The 17,239-nt window shown below is 51.4% G+C and overlaps 1 protein-coding gene and 1 pseudogene across 2 annotated transcripts; one reads left to right on the top strand and one right to left on the bottom strand.

Moving 5' to 3' along the window:
* Positions 1 to 496: 496 nt before the first annotated feature.
* On the bottom strand, positions 497 to 2,173 carry LOC100960783 (annotated as a pseudogene). Its single transcript, XR_002773579.1, has one exon. The product of XR_002773579.1 is annotated as a pyruvate kinase PKM pseudogene (transcript).
* A 1,777-nt stretch (positions 2,174 to 3,950) lies between these two features.
* On the top strand, positions 3,951 to 15,076 carry KRT73 (keratin 73). Its single transcript, XM_012805520.1, has 9 exons — positions 3,951 to 4,424; positions 6,335 to 6,549; positions 7,340 to 7,400; positions 8,036 to 8,131; positions 8,843 to 9,007; positions 11,844 to 11,969; positions 12,293 to 12,513; positions 13,720 to 13,754; positions 14,820 to 15,076. Exons 1-9 carry the CDS (start codon positions 3,978 to 3,980, stop codon positions 15,074 to 15,076), a joined length of 1,623 nt encoding a protein of 540 aa, XP_012660974.1. The 5' UTR covers positions 3,951 to 3,977.
* Positions 15,077 to 17,239: the final 2,163 nt, after the last annotated feature.

The raw sequence follows: 17,239 nt of genomic DNA, 5'->3' as shown, positions 1-17,239 counted from the left end.
TTTTTTTTTTTTTTTGAGACAGAGCCTCAAGCTGTCTCCCTGGGTAGAGTGCTATGGCTTCACTGCTCACAGCAACCTCCAACTCCTGGGCTCAAGAGAGTCACCTGCCTCCGCTTCCCAAGTAGCTGGGACCACAGGTGCCTGCCACAATGCCCGGCCATTTTTTGGTTGCAGCCATTATTGTTGTTTGGTGGGTCCGGGCTGGATTCAAACCTGCCACCTTAGGTGTATGTGGCTGGTGCCTTAGCTGCTTGAGCCACAGGCGCCGAGCCCATTACTCTTAATAATCAAAGAACTCAGTAAGTGAAACCAGAAGAAATATAGCTAATTTGCCCTTTCTTTGTTCAAGCACAGATTCTGATAATTTGGCTTTCCTGGTTTTTTTTTCTTCAGCTGTTGTTTATGGACATACAGGTAGGCTCTATAGCAACACACCCAGAGGCAGCTGCAGTAGAAGGGAAAAGTGAGGAAGAAAGTGAGGGTGGAATTTTGTCTATAGCAAAAGGTGAGCAGAGCGCAGGACAGAAGAGCACAGCGCACAAGGTGGGAGTAGGGGAGGCCATGGATCTAGGGAAGCACGTAAGGGCCAGAGACTGCTTCAACTGGAATCACTGCCCCATGCCCTAAGGCCCCTACTCTTACTGGCTGTCTCCTGATCCCAGGCCAGGGCTGGGAGTTCTCTGGGCATCCATTTTCTGCAGAAAGGAGAAACCAAGAACACAAGGGAGAGGGAGCTGTTGCCCTCTTGCCATAGGCTCTGGGGCTTCCAGTCTTGTATTCCTCCTTTGTTCCTTGCTTGGGTGGGGCCAAATGATGGGCAAGCCAGGCTCAGGGCTACCCCACCCGAGCAGGGTCTACAAACAGCCTTGTTTCACAGCGGCATTATCTTCTCCCTGGTGTTCCAGCCCACCAGTGCCACACTATAGCCCAGAGTGAGCTCTACAAGCGTTGCTGGCCTAATGGATGGGTCTGGGGAAGGGACTAGTAGAGGGGCTGAAAGAGGGGCTCCTGGGGTCCATCACGGCCCAGGCACTACACACATGGTGTTGGTGAAGCTAGAGCCAGGGCGCCACCCAGTCAGCACAATGACTACATCTCCTGACTTGAAGAAGCCTCGGGCCTTTCCAACATCCATGGCCAAGTTCACCCAGAGGTCCACATCTTCAGCCCAGGCTTCCTGGACTGGGTCCTTGCATAAGACAGGAATATGCCATGGTATAGGTGGGCCTGGCAAGCTGTCTAGGGATTCCGTGTCATAGAAATGATGGGGGCACGTGGGCAGTATCTGACCACCTGGTGAGCTGACCTGCCAGACTTTGTGAGGACTATTATGGCCCCCACTGCAGCAATTGAAGGGGGCCTCCATGGTGCCTATGGCAGCAGCTTCTGTGGGGTTGCTGGTAATGGGCGCCAGGCAGTGGAGTTCCTCAAATAATTGCAAGTGGTAGATGGCAGCCTCTGCCTCAGGGGCAATCAGGAGCTGCATGTGAACAGCTTCCAGAGGGTAGTCCCCTTTGGCTGTTTCTCTAGACAGCATGATGCAGTCAGCTCCGTCCAGGACTGCATTGGCCACATTGCTGCCCTCTAAGCAGGTGGGGTGAGGCTTCTTGATCATGCTCTCCAGCAGCTGCATGGCACAGATGACAGGCATCTCAGCTCGGTTGCACCGCCCAATTATCATCTTCTGAGCAAGAAAGACCTTCTCTGCAGGAATCTCAATGCCTAGGTCACCACGAGCCACCATGATACCATCACTGGCCTCCAGGATCTCATCAAACCTCCGAACTCCCTCAAGATTCTCGATTTTGCTGATTATCTTGATGTTCTTTCCTTTCTCTCCCAGGACCTTCCTGACATCATGGACATCAGACACCTTGTGGATGAAAGATGCAAACATATCTATATCCTGCTCTACCCCAAACTTCAGGTCCTGGATATCCTTTTCTGATACAGCAGGCAGGTCCACAGCAGCCCTGAGAATGTTTACACCCTTCTTGCTGCTGCCATTTTCCACCTCTGTCACCAGGAAGTCACCACCTTTCTGCTTCACCAGCAGGGAAATCAGTCCATCATCCACATGGATCTTGCTGCCCACCTCCACCACTTTACAGATGTTCTTGTAGTCCAGCCACAAGATGTTCTCGTCACACTTCTCCATGTAGGCATTGTCCAACGTGATCTTGAGAGTGGCTCCTTTCTTCAGCTCTACCTCTGCGGTGCTGCTGCCCTTGATGAGCCCAGTTCGAATCTCAGGTGCTTTCGTGTCCAGAGCCACAGCAACTGGCTGGTAGAGAATGGGGTCAGATGCAAAGCTTTCTGTGACTGTGCCCTTCCAGGTTATTACCTTCTTCTGCTCCGAGTCTGGTTTATATGTATATATAGGACACAAATAGAAAAGCCAGAGAACTTGCCACCTTGCCTTTCCTTGGTTTCTGAGGCCTCCATTAATGTACCTTCTTCTCTCTACCTTTCAGAATCTTCTTATGTTTGTGAAGAGGTGAACAGTATGTCTACCCCATATTCCTGGGTGTGAAACTACAAATATTCTTTCACAACATGATTTGATTTCCTCTGAAGGTGCTGAGAGATTAATTTCCTTTGTGCTGTAACTGTTAGGAACTCTTGCCCTAGAGGTCTGGGCAAGGGTCAAGGTGGGCTTGCTCGCTAGAGCACAGATCTGACTTGGTAATGGGGTAAAGATTACATAAGAGTTCAAATGCCAAATATATCCATTACTCTCATCAAGGGAAATTCAGTGCCACGTGAACCCTTATTTGGCATTTGGGAATTGTGAGGTATTGAGTCATATACTTTGGCAATGTCAAGGGTCTATGGAATTCAAGTGCCTGCCCCCTTCACCCCAATTTTGAGCTGGGTTTGTTCTCATTAGTTCAGGATCAAGAGCCTAGCACAGTACCTGGGACAGGGTCAGCCTTCAGCAGAAGTTTGAATGAGTGAGTAGATGGCTGGCTGGCCGGACAAAAGAATAAGGCAGGCATAACTCTGGAAGCAGAATCAGAAGACCAGCCCAGGGAGTCCTTCTAGAGGCGGGGGCATGTGTTTCTCAGGAAATTTTTGTGCTCTGGGTTCACACAAAGAAAGGACTCATTAAATGTCTGTAGTGCTCTCTGCAGTTGGTGTTCTCAACTATCCAGGCCTTGGTTTCCCCATTAGTGAAATGTGGATCATCTCCTCTCCAAGCAGACTGAGGTTCTGGGAGGCACTCTTTCAACCCTGTAAAGTGCTGCTCCAGTATCAGCCATTGTAAACAGTGACAATGACCATTACTTCACAAGAGTCGGGGTAGCGGGATGGTCTAGGAACAAAGGAGTCAGTGTGTATAGGTGAAGGTGAGCATGACAGTCTGGCTGGCACAGAGAAGGGGACCCATCTGGAAGGGCACAGCAGAGGCTGGCTCTGGGTTTCCAGTGGGTTCCTCTGGTGCTGGCTAGTCATGAGAACTGTCTCCTGGAGCCCTGGGAAGCCAGGCCACTGGAGTCTCTGCTTAACCACATAAAAGTAGCTCAACCAGGGTCTCTGAAACAGCTCATCTGATCCCAGCATGATTGTGAGATTTCTCACACATGACGCCATCAATTAGAGGTCTCCCCTCTGCACCCCTTCCATCCCAGCTCCCACCAGTCCCTGCATAAGGGCAATTGAGGCTGTGACAAACCTCTCAGACAAGATCTTTCTAGGGATAATTCGGACAGGCTAATTACCTGTGCTAATTAGATAAGACTCAAATTACATGAGTAGGACTTGTAAGCCGGCACTTTAGGAGTTTTCAAGTTATTTACCTGGTGTCTGATTTTGCTGGGAGAAAATGTTTTCTTGCCTCCAGGCAAACTGAACCCACAAATTAGGGCAGTGGCTCCCTGCTGAACCCTATAAAGGGGGAGCCCACCTTTATAGGCTGGTGACCTGCAACTCAGCTAAACGTTAGCATCTTGCCCCAGCTCTCTGGGCTCCCCAAAATGAGCCGCCAATTCACCTGCAAGTCGGGAGCTGCCACCAAGGGAGGCTTCAGTGGCTGCTCAGCAGTGCTGTCTGCAGGCAGCTCATCCTCCTACCGGGCAGGAGGCAAAGGGCTCAGCAGGGGCTTCAGCAGTCGGAGCCTCTACAGCCTGGGGGGCTCCCGGAGCTTCTCTTTCAACGTGGCCAGTGGCAGTGGGCGGGCAGGGGGCTATGGATTTGGCTGGGGCCGGGCCAGTGGCTTTCCTGGCAGCATGTTTGGCAGTGTGACCTTGAGGCCTGCCTGTCCATCCTTGTGTCCACCTGGAGGCATCCATCAGGTCACTGTCAACAAGAGCCTCTTGGCCCCCCTCAACGTGGAGCTGGACCCTGAGATCCAGAAAGTGCGTACCCAGGAGCGGGAGCAGATCAAGGCTCTGAACAACAAGTTTGCCTCCTTCATCGACAAGGTGGGACTTTTTAGAGGAAGCCAAGCACAGGGCCCTGTCGGGAGCAAAGGAAGGCAGCACACACACCCAGGATGCAGACCCGGCCCAGGACAGAACAGGGAGGAAATGGACAAAGCCCTGGACATCAGACCTGGGGGATAGGGTTTAGACAAGTGAGAAGGGCAGGAGAGCTTCATGTGGGAAGGAGTCCAGGCAACACAGAAAGTGGCCCCTGGGTTGAGAAGTAGGAGGGTGATGGCCTGTGAGACTTTGAGGCCAGGTAAAGGAAAGGCCTGTGACAGTGGGGGGTGTCTAGACAGCTGTGGGACCCAGCTCCTCTTCTCATGGGCCCTGCCTGCTTAGATCCAGTCTATAATCCACCTGCCATATAAAGCAGTGATTTTCAACCCGTGTGCTGTGGCACACTGTTGTGCTATCAGAAGATATGAGGTGTGCTGTGAAAAATTTTGAAGGTCATTAATTAAATTATTTTTGGAAGAAGTTCAAAGCACAGTAAGTATATTCTTTTTTACTCTGTTTTTCGATCAACATAATTTAACTATAGGCTCAAGTGTGCCAGGAGATAAAAAAGGTTGAAACACAATGCTATAAGGCAAGGCAGGTGGCAGTCCCTGTGCACGACAGCAGCAGTTTTCAGAAGTGGCCCCCGACCCAGAACAGCAGCATCACCTGGACACCTGTTAGAAAGCACGTTCTCAGGCTCTGCTCCAGAGTGACAGAAACAGCAACCAAGGTGGGGCCTGGAGTGTGGACTTAACAAGCACTCCAGGTGATGCTCAAGTTTGGGGCCACTGAGGAGTGAAAGGGCAAGACGGTCTTGGAAAGTAGAGACTTCCTGAGATTAGAGGAGCTGGGGAAGCTTACCAGGAGTGACAGTGAGGCAGGTGGTGACACTCCAGTGAGGCAGAAGTTTTCCGGATGGAGGTGGGAAAAAGTCAATCCAGGGAGACAGAGCACGTGCTGTGTGTTGTGACTTGTGAGGGGCACAGGAGACCGCGGGTTGCTGGGAGTGTTGGTGAGTGGAGGAGGGGCAGGAGGGCTGGGCATGTTCTGAAGAGCACAGTAGGAACATGAACTTGACCCTGTAGGTGATGTGGAATCATCTGAGGGTTTTAAGCAAGGGAATGAAATAATATTTGTAGATTGCAACTTGAGAATGCTTGTTCTGCTCCTTGGGAGATGCTCTAAATGTGATAATAGATGCAGACGTGACAGCAACTTAGGAGGCCTTGAGACCCCAGATCAGCCTAGCACCCACCTCCGGCTAGGCTAGGAGAGCCTATGCCTTAGGAAGCAGTGAGTAGGCTGGGCACAGGCAGCCCGCCAGGCCCTGAAGAGAGGGCCTAGGAATGTGAAGGCCACCATAGGCCAGCACAGGCATCTGAGGATGCACCTTGAAGAGGCAGCCCAGGCTGAACACAGACACTGGTCCAGATAGATTTGAATCAGGGCAAGGAAGACAGAGCTCTGACAGAGGGAGATAAGGGCCAAGGCTCATTCACCTTTTAAACTAAGGCCGTAGAAGAAAACACAGTTCCTGTGCAGGAGAGGAAACCTCATGTCCTCTCCCCCCACTGACTGTCTGGGGCGTGGGTTCCAGGTGTCTGTCCATTGGGTTCCAGGTGTCTGTCCATTAGGTTCTAGGTATCTGTCCATTGGGTTCCAGGTATCTGTCCATTGGGTTCCAGGTATCTGTCCATTGGGTTCCAGGTGTCTGTCCATTGGCTTCCAGGTGTCTGTCCATTTGGGTTCCAGGTGTCTGTCCATTGGACTCCAGGTGTCTGTCCATTGGGTTCCAGGTGTCTGTCCATTTGGGTTCCAGGTGTCTGTCCATTGGACTCCAGGTGTCTGTCCATTAGGTTCCAGGTGTCTGTTCATTGGGTTCCAGGTGTCTGTCCATTGGGTTCCAGGTGCGCTTCCTGGAGCAGCAGAACCAGGTGCTGGAGACCAAGTGGGAGCTGCTGCAGCAGCTGGACCAGAACAACTGCAGGAACAACCTGGAGCCCATTCTCGAGGGCTATATCAGCAACTTGCGGAAGCAGCTGGAGACGCTGTCGGGGGACAGGGTGAGGCTGGACTCTGAGCTGAGGAGTGTGCGAGATGTGGTGGAGGACTACAGGAAAAGGTGAGCAGGAAGAGGGACGCTGTGCCAGTTGGCCCGCCTCCTGGTTCTGGGCTTTCCCAGTAGGGATGGGAACACATTTACTCTTGGCCTCAGGGGGATGATCTCACCTGCCCAGGCAAGACAAGAGACTTATATGGTAGACCAGGTGGGCTGGACAGTGGACAGCCAGCCTCTTGGGCAGTGTCGAGGCTGTCCTGGCAGGTGGCCCCCTCCTAGGCACACTCCTTTTCCCCACTCGAGAGTGTCTGTGTGTGTACCTGAGCCTTGTGGTCCCTGAGTGCACCCACTGTGCTTCCCAGCAGGGCAGGGGCCAGAGTTCCTGGCAGGCTATTTCTCTCGCTTCCCTCAGGTCTGGACATTCAGGCCATGGTCCTCCTGCTTGCCCTGGGGAAAGTTATGGCTTCCTTGGAACTCCCACCTCAGGATGGAGGGGAATTGTGGACAGGGGCGTCAGGCAGCAGTGCGGGTCCAAGGGTTCTGGCTGAAAAGAGCCTCTGGCCTGCTCCTATGATTTGGATGCTGAGTGGGAAGGGGAAGAACCTACTCACTCCCCAGGCAGCAGAGGCAATCAGACCCCAGACCATCCGCTTGGGAGAGGGTTGCTTCAAACGCTATCCACCACTTTGGACCAAATCGTCCTAGTGAGTTGGGACAGACCTGAACAGATGTGGAATAATGCCTGTTAAAAGGCACACAACAGGAGCATCTCTTCTCTCCTTTCACAATGAGAACACACGCAGAGTCACACTGTAGACACACACACTCTGCTTACCGTGTGCCTGCTTTGCAGATATGAAGAGGAAATAAACAAGCGCACAGCTGCTGAGAATGAATTTGTGGTGCTTAAGAAGGTGAGGAGAACGCATGTGCCCAGCGCCCTGTACCCAGTGCCCTGCACCCAGCGGTGGGGGGATCAGAGGAGTGGGGAAGGACTGAGGTCTGCACCCCCTGGAAGCCTAGAGCTGAAGTGCAGAAGGAGGCGGCGCAGGGCTTGCTGCTCTGGACATCCGGGGACACCTGGGTGTTGGTCTAGCACATGGTGCTTGGTCAGCTCCTTTGCAGGGACATCCAGCAGACAGGAGCCCAGACTGGATAGTCAGTCCCTAGGTTGCGTCATTTTGTCTCGGAGCAGGACATGCTTTGGGCAGTTGTAGGTTTCCCTTCCGACTCTACTCATGTCTGGCAAATCACCGTGGCTGCCCTGGGGTTGTTACAACTGCTGAATGGCTGGCTGAGTAGGAGACAGGGCTCCCCCACTTTGAGAAATAGAGGCAGAAGGAGTTCCAGAGGCATGAGAGCTCACCCATGTCTCGCCGGGAGTCTGGACAGTGAGTCCAACTGGAAGTCAGGTTCCTGCCTGCTGGGTCGTAAGTCCATTCCCTGGGGCAGCTGGCCACAGGGCTGGGGACCAGGGTGTCAGGTCCTAGGAGAGGCCCTCCTGGGCTTGAAGGAAGGTGACGGCAGGGAATCTCTGGATTCTCCTCAGGACGTGGATGCGGCTTACATGAGCAAGGTGGAGCTGCAGGCCAAGGTGGACGCTCTGGACGGAGAAATCAAGTTCTTCAAGTGCCTGTATGAGGGGGTAAGCCTCCCCACCCCAGCTCCAGCTCTGCATTCTGGAGGGACAGATAGATGTGTGATTAGCAGTTACTATTTATCAGAAACTTTTAGTAGGGACAGCCAGCAGACAGGAGCCCAGGGACCTCTAGCATTTGGGTGCAGGAGGCTTTGTGGATCAAAGCCAGGAGTGACAATCTATCCTGATGCCCCACCTGTCCCTGCTGACCCTACAATACCCTGCTGTCACATCCTTCAGGAAGCCAGAGGACCTGAATGGTTTCCCACAGAACTTCAGCCATGCGCTTTCTCATTCCTGCTGGTCTCCTCTCCGCTGCTCGGGGTGTTTCCTGGGATCTGGGGCCAGAGTCCCAGGGCGGAGGCGAGGACTCCCATGCCCTTTCTACCTCCTTATGCACATCTTGATTTAAGCTTCTGTCTATTGGCCAAGCATCCACGGGCTCTCGTGTCCTCAGTGTCCCTTGCGTGGTGGCCAGGCTGTTCCTCTTCATTTTCCTTACTCCTGTCCTATCTCAGGTCACAGGCATATGGGCTGTTTTCTTTTTTGGCTGCTTCAAACCCATTCAGCAGTTTTTAGGTGTGGTATTGAAATCTCTGGCGAGTGCCATGCTATGGGCTTTGGAGAATGCAGCTTACATCTGTTTGAGATGGTCTGGGGCTATCCCACCAGGACAAGGTCATCACCTTGGCATCCTCCTCCTTGTATCCCTTGCAGGAGATTGCTCAGATCCAGTCCCACATCAGTGACATGTCTGTCATCCTGTCCATGGACAACAACCGGAATCTGGACCTGGACAGCATCATCGCCGAGGTCCGAGCCCAGTACGAGGAGATTGCCTTGAAGAGCAAGGCCGAGGCTGAGGCACTATACCAGACCAAGGTGGGCCGTGCGCCTCCCCAGTCACATGTGCAGGGGCCTCTGTTCCAGTCTCTGTTTTGGCTGCCTCATTATCTGCTGTGATGCCTCACAGATTACTAGGAGCACACTACTGTCCCAGGCACTGGGGAAGCCTGGAGGAGAGAGTGTTAGTCAATTTTACCTTGCCATAAAGGAACCAGAGACTGGGTAATTTGTAAATTTGGCTCCTGGTTCTGCAGACTGTACAAGGAGCATGGTGCCAGCACCTGCTTCCAGTCAAAGCAGAAGACGAAGGGGAAGCAGGTATGTCAGAGAAGGAGCAAGAGAGAGTGGACAGGGCCTCCGTGCTCTCCAAACAATCATTCTCCTGTGAACTGACAAAGGAGAGCTCATTATCACAGGATGGCACCAGGCCATTCATGAGGGATCTGTCCTCATGCCCCTAACACCTCCCACCTGGCCCCACCCCCACCTCCACTGGGGCACCTGGGAACAAATTTCAACACAAGATTTGGAGGGGCCAAAACTCCAGACCATGTCTGAGGAGAAGACACAGCTCTGTCCTGGAGGTCCCCCAAAGGCAGTGGTGGGAGGATGCATGCAACTGAGGCCAGAGTCCAGATTAGGGAACCAGGACTAGGTGGGCTTGTCACAAAGAACCTCCTGGAGGCAGAGTTTGGCCTAAGTCTAGCTGGGGAGAGAAACGTGAGTAGCCAGCACCTCAAGTCCTGTGTTAATTATAATAAATGAGGGGTCTCTTCAGTGTGATCTGGAGTCAGGGAACGCCTACATTTCATTCAAGTCCAGTCAGGGGTGAAGGACAAGTTGGAGTCCTCAGATCTTAACTAGTTCCTCTAATGGGTGGTGGGTGGGAAGTGATTCTTTAGATAAGTTCCTTTCTCACATCAAGAGGCAATTTCCCAGTGGTTCCTTGCTGTTCATCAGGCTCTTTCTCTAGGGAATCCACATCTTGCGAAACCTTATCTTGTCCTTCCCCCTGCCTCCTGGTTGGCCTGGGATGAGGGAGGCTTTCAAGGCTTAGGAGACTACACAGACCAGGGCTTCTTGATAAAGGTTTAGGCTCAATCCCACATGCCCAAAGCCCTCTACACTACTGTTGCAAGCTAGGGTGGGAAACATCTGTCAGCCTGACCACTCTGGGCTGCCACAGGCTGTCGCCCAACTAACACTTTCCAGAAGAATCAGGCAGGTCTGCACAGACATGATTTTTGGACTATTTGCTGTTTGAGGTTATGTATAATTCCCCTTCTCTTGTTAGGAGTAAACTCTCCATGAACTGAATTTTATTTGTGGAATCCTAACAACAGGATTATGAAGGCTTATTTTAATTACTCCCCTTCTAAAGATGAAGAAGGCGGGACTCGGGCAGTTCAGGTAACTTGTTAAGGGCATTTTGCCAGGATTGGATTCTGATGAAGCCAATCAGAATCTAGTGGCTGCAGATTCCACCGTGTGTAGGCAGAAAGTCAGAAGAGAGTCTGGTAAGAAGCATTTTGCTCCAAAGTCTGTGTGTGGGCTGAGAGCAGAACTCAGAAGGAAGCTGTTTGGTGTCACAGCTGGTGTGGGGGATCATCCTGCTTGCACGGCCTTCAGAGAAGTGGGACAATGACACCTGTCCCAGGGTTAACACTAAAGATAAAATGCAGGGACCAAAGAGAGAAGGCCCTCTGCCTTCGGGGGGACTGGGCATCTTTAGGAACAATCCTGAATCAAGAGCCATGCTGGGGCTGAGCACCCAGGGATGGAGACCGAGAAGCACACTGCCCCAGACTGCTGAAGGTCACAGATGTTTTACGTTCCCCTTGAGCCAAATTCTGGATGGAATTGAAGTACTTTCTGTCGACAATTTCATGGATGCCATCAAAGGCAGGAATAATCCCAAATTAGCAGATGACCCAAATTCATGGCTGGTGGTGTTGGGGTATATCTGGACACACTCCACCTCTCACACAGAATACTCCTCCCAGCTGTGCCCTCCTGCTGTCCCAGCCCAGCAAGAGGCCTGTAGCCTGGGGCCCACTAAGCTTCAGGGAGAGGAGTCTCAGAAAATGCAGATGGACAGCTCATTGGCTCCCTCATTCATTTGTTCACCCTTTCATTCTTTCATCAGACCTGTTTTGGGGATGAACCACACACTGTGCTAGGTACTGGGAATTCAGAAATAAAAGAAAAGCTCCTGCCATCCATTCATTCTGAATCTGATGGCAAAGGCATAAAAATGTATGATTGCAGTACAGTGTGGGAAGACTGGGGACTGGTATGTCAGGAGCAATGGGAACAAAAGTACACCCAACAAGGGGGTCAGGGAAGGCCTCCTGGAGGAAGTGAGCCTGCACTGGCTCAGTTGGGGCTAGCTGGGGGGAAAGGGAGGATGGATGAGAAGGGTTTCTCAGGTGGAGGGAGAAGCTCATGCAAAGGCTCAGAGACACAAGGGCATATGGGACATTTGGGGAACCATGGGGCTGTTTTGCACAACTGGGGAGCCAGTTAGGTAATGGGTAGCACCTGGCATGCTAGGAGTTTGAATTTGACCTTGACTTTGAAAGACTATAGGCACAGGAGCATCATAATTGGAGTTGTGTGTTTTAAAGTTGCACTGCAGAGAGCATGGGGCATTCCACAGTCCTAGAAATCTAACCTTCAGTGAGATTAGCTGTGCTTAAGGCAAATAAATCCAAAGAGCCAATGTTTGAATAGGAGGCTGTCGATAGGCCAGATGAGGCTGGGGACCTCTACCACCTCTGCCAGGCTCCCCAAGCAAATGCACAGTCTCTGCACCAGGCTGAGCTCAGCCGGCACCTAAATCAATGTCTTGCTTTGGCCATTCTCTCCTCAGTTCCAGGAGCTGCAGCTGGCAGCTGGTCGGCATGGGGATGACCTGAAATATACCAAGAATGAAATCTCAGAACTGACGCGTCTTATCCAAAGGCTGCGCTCTGAGATCGAGAGTGTGAAAAAGCAGGTGAGGGAGGGGGGGTGAACTGCTCAGCACGCTCCCCCTCCTTCACTGGCCTCCACCTTAGAAGCCCCTTCTTCAGATGGAGCTCCTGCTCCTGTCCCACATACTGAGCTGCCAGCTAAAGTCTGGAATAACTGTGGAGTCTTTTCATAAAGCCTTGGGGCTCAGTCCCAGGTTGACAGTTCTCTACTGTCATGGTATGGCTGGGTCTCTGCTCTTGGAAATGGGCAGGAGTAAGGAGGGTCTGATCACTGAGAGTGTGTGTGGGGTAAAGTGAGGCCCAGGGTGCGTTAGAACTCAGGGGAACTGCAATCTTCTGACCTCAGTGCACCAACCTGGAGACGGCCATTGCCGACGCTGAGCAGCGGGGGGACTGTGCCCTCAAGGATGCCCGGGCCAAGTTGGATGAGCTGGAGGCTGCCTTGCAGCAGGCCAAGGAGGAATTGGCACGGATGCTGCGGGAGTACCAGGAGCTCCTGAGCGTGAAGCTGGCCCTGGACATCGAGATTGCCACCTACAGGAAGCTGCTGGAGGGCGAGGAGTGCAGGTGGGCAGATGGAGGGGCTGGGAAACCCTTTGCAATCTTATCACTCAGAGTTTCCCAGAAGGTGAGGGCAGGCTGCTAGGGGTTGGAGATGTTTTACAAACACAACCTTAAACAGCATTCAGCCAACTGAAGTGACAGCAATTTCTGTCTTTAGCAACTCTCAGACATTTGCATAAATCCATATTGATAAAGAGATGGTAGGTCTCCGGTTTAAAGTCTTTGGGCAGGCTTGGCGCCTGTGGCTCAAGCGGCTAAGGCGCCAGCCACATACACCTAAGGTGGCAGGTTCGAATCCCCAGCCCAGGCCCGCCAAACAACAATGACGGCTGCAACCAAAAAATGGCCAGGCGTTGTGGCGGGGCGCCTGTAGTCCCAGCTACTTGGGAGGCGGAGGCAGGAGACTCGCTTGAGCCCAGGAGTTGGAGGTTGCTGTGAGCTGTGATGCCATGGCACTCTACCCAGGGGGAAAGCTTGAGGCTCCGTCTCAAAAAAAAAAAAAAAAATAAAGTCTTTGGGCAGACAACAATATCTAAGCCAAAAAAATTTAAATTGTTTTATTTTCTATATTATTTTTTCTGCTACCTTTTTTCTTATTTGGTTAGGTAATAATACTGGTTTTCTATTTACCCAGGTGATATGAAACTTCTTTTTAAGAGAAATGTGATTTTGTTTTAAAAGGCAGAGTCAATTAAAAATATTAAATATATAACAGTATAAGTTGTATGGTCGTAGCAGCAGTGGGAAGGGTGGAACACCAAACGCTGACATTTGGAAAACGCTGTTCTAACCTAGCACCGTTTTATAACTGAGACTTGGAGAGGAGAAATTACTGGTCCCCAAACCATAGAGTTAGTTGTTAGTAGCAACTCCGGATCCTGTCTTTTTACCTACTAATTGGGGCATCAGCTTCACAGGAGTAAAGAAATGGGTTCAAGAGAAACCCAGCGGGAGGAATGCTGGGAGGTGGTGCCGGTATTGGGGGCTCCAAGACTGAGGCTCCAATCTCTGACGTGGGTAGAGCGCACTAAGGAGGGCGAGGGAGGGCTTAGTGACATGCAGGGGCAGTCAATGTCATCTGGTCAGCTGGAGGGGTGTGTGGAGGCTGAGCCAGCCTAGTTAGTGCCTTCTGGGTCTATGTGGAGATGGGGTAAGGGTGACTCTGGGAGTCCATGTGATGAAGATGCCTTGTGCTTTCTCTCTGTGCAGGATGTCTGGAGAACACACCAGCTCCGTGAGCATTTGTGAGTATTCCACACCTTTGAGGGAGTATTTTTAGTCCATCAACAACCACAGGCTGGGCATGGTGGCTCACACCTGTAATCCTAGCACTCTGTGAGGCCGAGGCAAGTGGATTGCTTGAGGTCAGGAATTTAAGATGAGCCCGAACAAGAGTGAGACCCATCTCTACTAAAAATAGAAAAACTAGCCAGGTGTAGTAGCAGGCACCTATAGTCCTACTTGCTAAGGAGGCTGAGACAAGAGGATCACTTAAGCCCAGGAGTTTGAGGTTGCTGTGAGCTGTGACGCCAGGGCACTCTCCCAGGGTGACAGAGTGAGAGTCTATCTCAAACAACAACACAAACCAAAACAGTCACAAAGTGAGTGAGTTCCTATCACTGGGGCCCAGGGTACAGCCTGGGCTCTGCCACCTCCCTTGCCAAGACCCGAGGCCTTCCCATTTGGAGCTGCCACTTCCCCGGCGGAGTCAGCACCCCTCACATTCTGGCATTGCACACTTTCTCCTCCCCCAGCAGTCTGGGGCTGGGATGAAACTCTCAGCCCCCTTTCCTCTTCCACTACCCCCAGCTGGCTTTTCTGAGTGAGGAACTGTGAGCTCAGCAGGCGTCTCTCACTGTGCACAGAAACGGCCATGCACATGCTGTGCCCGTCAGCTCAATGCCGGCCCCACAGGCCTTGGCTCGGTCTCCTAAGAGAGGGGCCCTCAAAAACTCTCCTAGTTCAAATAATCAGGAAATTCTTTTGAAAAAACAGCCTTGGGAATGTATTCTAAAGTTGAATGCAAGAACTTGGTGGCTTACCTGCTGCCTGAACACCACTTGCCCCTTGGGGAAAGCTCTTGCCACTCCTATTCATTCAAAGAGTGACAAGCACCTGATCTGGGGCCTTTGTAGGATGGGGGCTGTTTTTCCTGGTGCTTAAGCTGCTTGGGTAAACCCAAGTTTGTGCAAAGTATTTGCTTAAGAGGAAGGCATTTATGCTAGTTGGGGCTGGGATGTTGGAGGGGAACTTAGGGCCACCCCTGTTCTGGGATACACACTGACCACTCCTCCCTCTCTCCTCCACAGCGGTCATCAACAGCTCAGCACCCGGCACAGTGGGCGCAGGGGCTGGCTTTGGGTTCGGTGGCACCGGCGCCTATGGCTACTGGCCCAGTTCTGTCAGTGGGGGGTACAGCTTGCTGTCTGGGGGCTGTGTCACTGGCAGTGGAAACTGCAGTCCCCGTGGGGAAGCCAAAGTCAGGTTGGGGAGTGCAAGTGAATTCAAAGACACCCAGGCAAAGACCTTGGCCCTGAGCTCACCCACCAAGAAAACCACGAGATAGAGGGGAGGACAGCCTGTTTCTCAGCAATCCGCCTCGCTTGGTTTTCACTGGACTCCCTTCTCTACCAGACTCCTCTATTACCCCACGTGCCATCATCTCCTTGTTTTTCTTTGCCACTGACACTTCTTCCTTCTTCCTGCTCTTTGGCCTCAGTCTTTTTATTTTATTTTATTTTATTTTTGCAGTTTTTGGCTGGGGCTGGGTTTGAACCCGCCACCTCCAGCATATGGGGCTGGCACCCTACTCCTTTGAGCTACAGGTGCCGCCCCAGCCTCAGTCTTTTTAAAAGTAGAACCAGGATTCGAGACTGGTGCCATCTTGCCTGCCTTTCTCCCTCCCTACAAACAGAGCCTCCAACTTAACTGAGCCTCCCCTTCCTGATGACGGCTTGACCCTTTCTAGCCTGCATGTCTCCTTACACAGGAAGGTTCCCTCTTAAGGGCAACCAGAATCTTCCCATTGCCCTTTCCACACATGGGCTTGGTAACTATGTGGCTGTGTATGCCCTGGCTACACAAGGCTTCAGGTCTGCTCACCAGCTTGTTAGAACTGTCTCCTGCTCGAGCAGCACCAGCTCAGGCAAAACACCTGGAGATAGGCTGTATCTCACATGACCACGCACAGTACGTAGCTCAGAGTCTCCCTGAACCTGTTCCCATTGACTGAGGCGTTTGTGCTCTCAATCTGTGAGTGCTTGTTCTTCAGTAGGCCCCAGCCACCTGCTCCCTGAGTCTCATCAATAATAAACTGATAAAACACATGCAAGGTCAGGCTGCTTCTCTCCCCTAAGGGAATCCTCATCTCAGACCATGTCTTTTCCGCACATGGAGTGGTCAATGAGCAAGAACCAGGGGCATCAGAGGTCTGGAAGTGTCTTCTGATCTGAAAGAGACCTTACCTAGCCTGGAGGATCCCGCCATCACCTCCACTGGCCTTGTGACACTCAGTGTTCACTCCCCCCACCCCCAATGGTGTACCTTCCAAGTCATGCTTTCCTCATATCAGTGGCCCAGTGAATGGACAATCCCTATGATGATTCAGGTTATCAGCAGGGAGAAGGAGCCAACGGTTGTCTGGTGGCAATATTTAAAACTGAATAAGAGCCAGCAGAAGGGTCAAGTGATAGCTATTCTCTGTCCCCTGAGTTAGATTTCTCTTGGAAGTAATGACTCATGTTTTCTTGGTCCTTAGTAAAGTTTCTACTGTGTTGAGTATGGGTGTGTATGATACACACACATATACATATATATGCATGTATGAGTCTGTGTATGTGTCAGTGTGTTTGTGTATGTGTTTAAGTATGGGGCAATCTATGGTAAACATACTACCTTGCTTTCAAAACACTCATGTACTCAGAGATTTCTCATAGGTCTCCAGGCCACAATGATGCTATCAGGATGGGACATGATACAAAAGCAAGTGAGAGGCTAGCACACATTCAGGTTGGGGCTCCCGGGTTGCATCTGAACAGGTCCCAGAAAGAGTCTTACCTTTCAAGTCAAATCTTTGAATTCAGATTTAGACTCTGCAAGGAACTCGTGATGATGGGCAAAACCCTCCACCTTTTTGAACTTCATTTCTTTAGCTACAAAATAGGAAGACTACTGTTCCCTGACGTTGTTAGGTTAAAATGGGACAACATGAGGATGACTGATGCAACTCCTGGTAACAAAGTTTGTGCTTGATAAATGTTAGTGGACGGAGGCAAGAGAATTGCCTAAGCCCAAGAGCTGGAGGTTGCTGTGAGCTGTGATGCTATGGCACTCTACCAAGGGTGACAAAGTGAGACTATGTCTCTAAAAAACAAAAATAAATAAATACATGTTAGTGGAAACAAAAGCTTGCCCTCCATATTTTTTGGTTCAAAAACCTGACTTAAGTAGCTCGCTGAAAGGTGTGTAGCTGCTGGTAAAGCAATTCACAAAATCCAAACTTAGAGCGATCATCTCGTAAACTATCGTGCCAGTTTGTGCATTTCCCAAAGGAGAACTGACGGGCAGAATAACGAGTCTCAGGAATATACTCAGAGGGCCAGTGAAGAAAGTCAGACCAACAAATATTTATTAGGCAGGTGTCATATGCTTGGCACGTATTGGTGCTGGGGATACAGTGATGAAGAAACCTGGTCCACACCCCAAGGGAGACACATCCACACAAAATGTA

This window comes from Otolemur garnettii, unplaced genomic scaffold (assembly GCF_000181295.1).
Source record: "Otolemur garnettii isolate 467f Iridium unplaced genomic scaffold, OtoGar3 scaffold00043, whole genome shotgun sequence".
NCBI lineage: Eukaryota > Metazoa > Chordata > Mammalia > Primates > Galagidae > Otolemur > Otolemur garnettii.
This window is presented reverse-complemented; position numbering and strand designations above follow the sequence as displayed.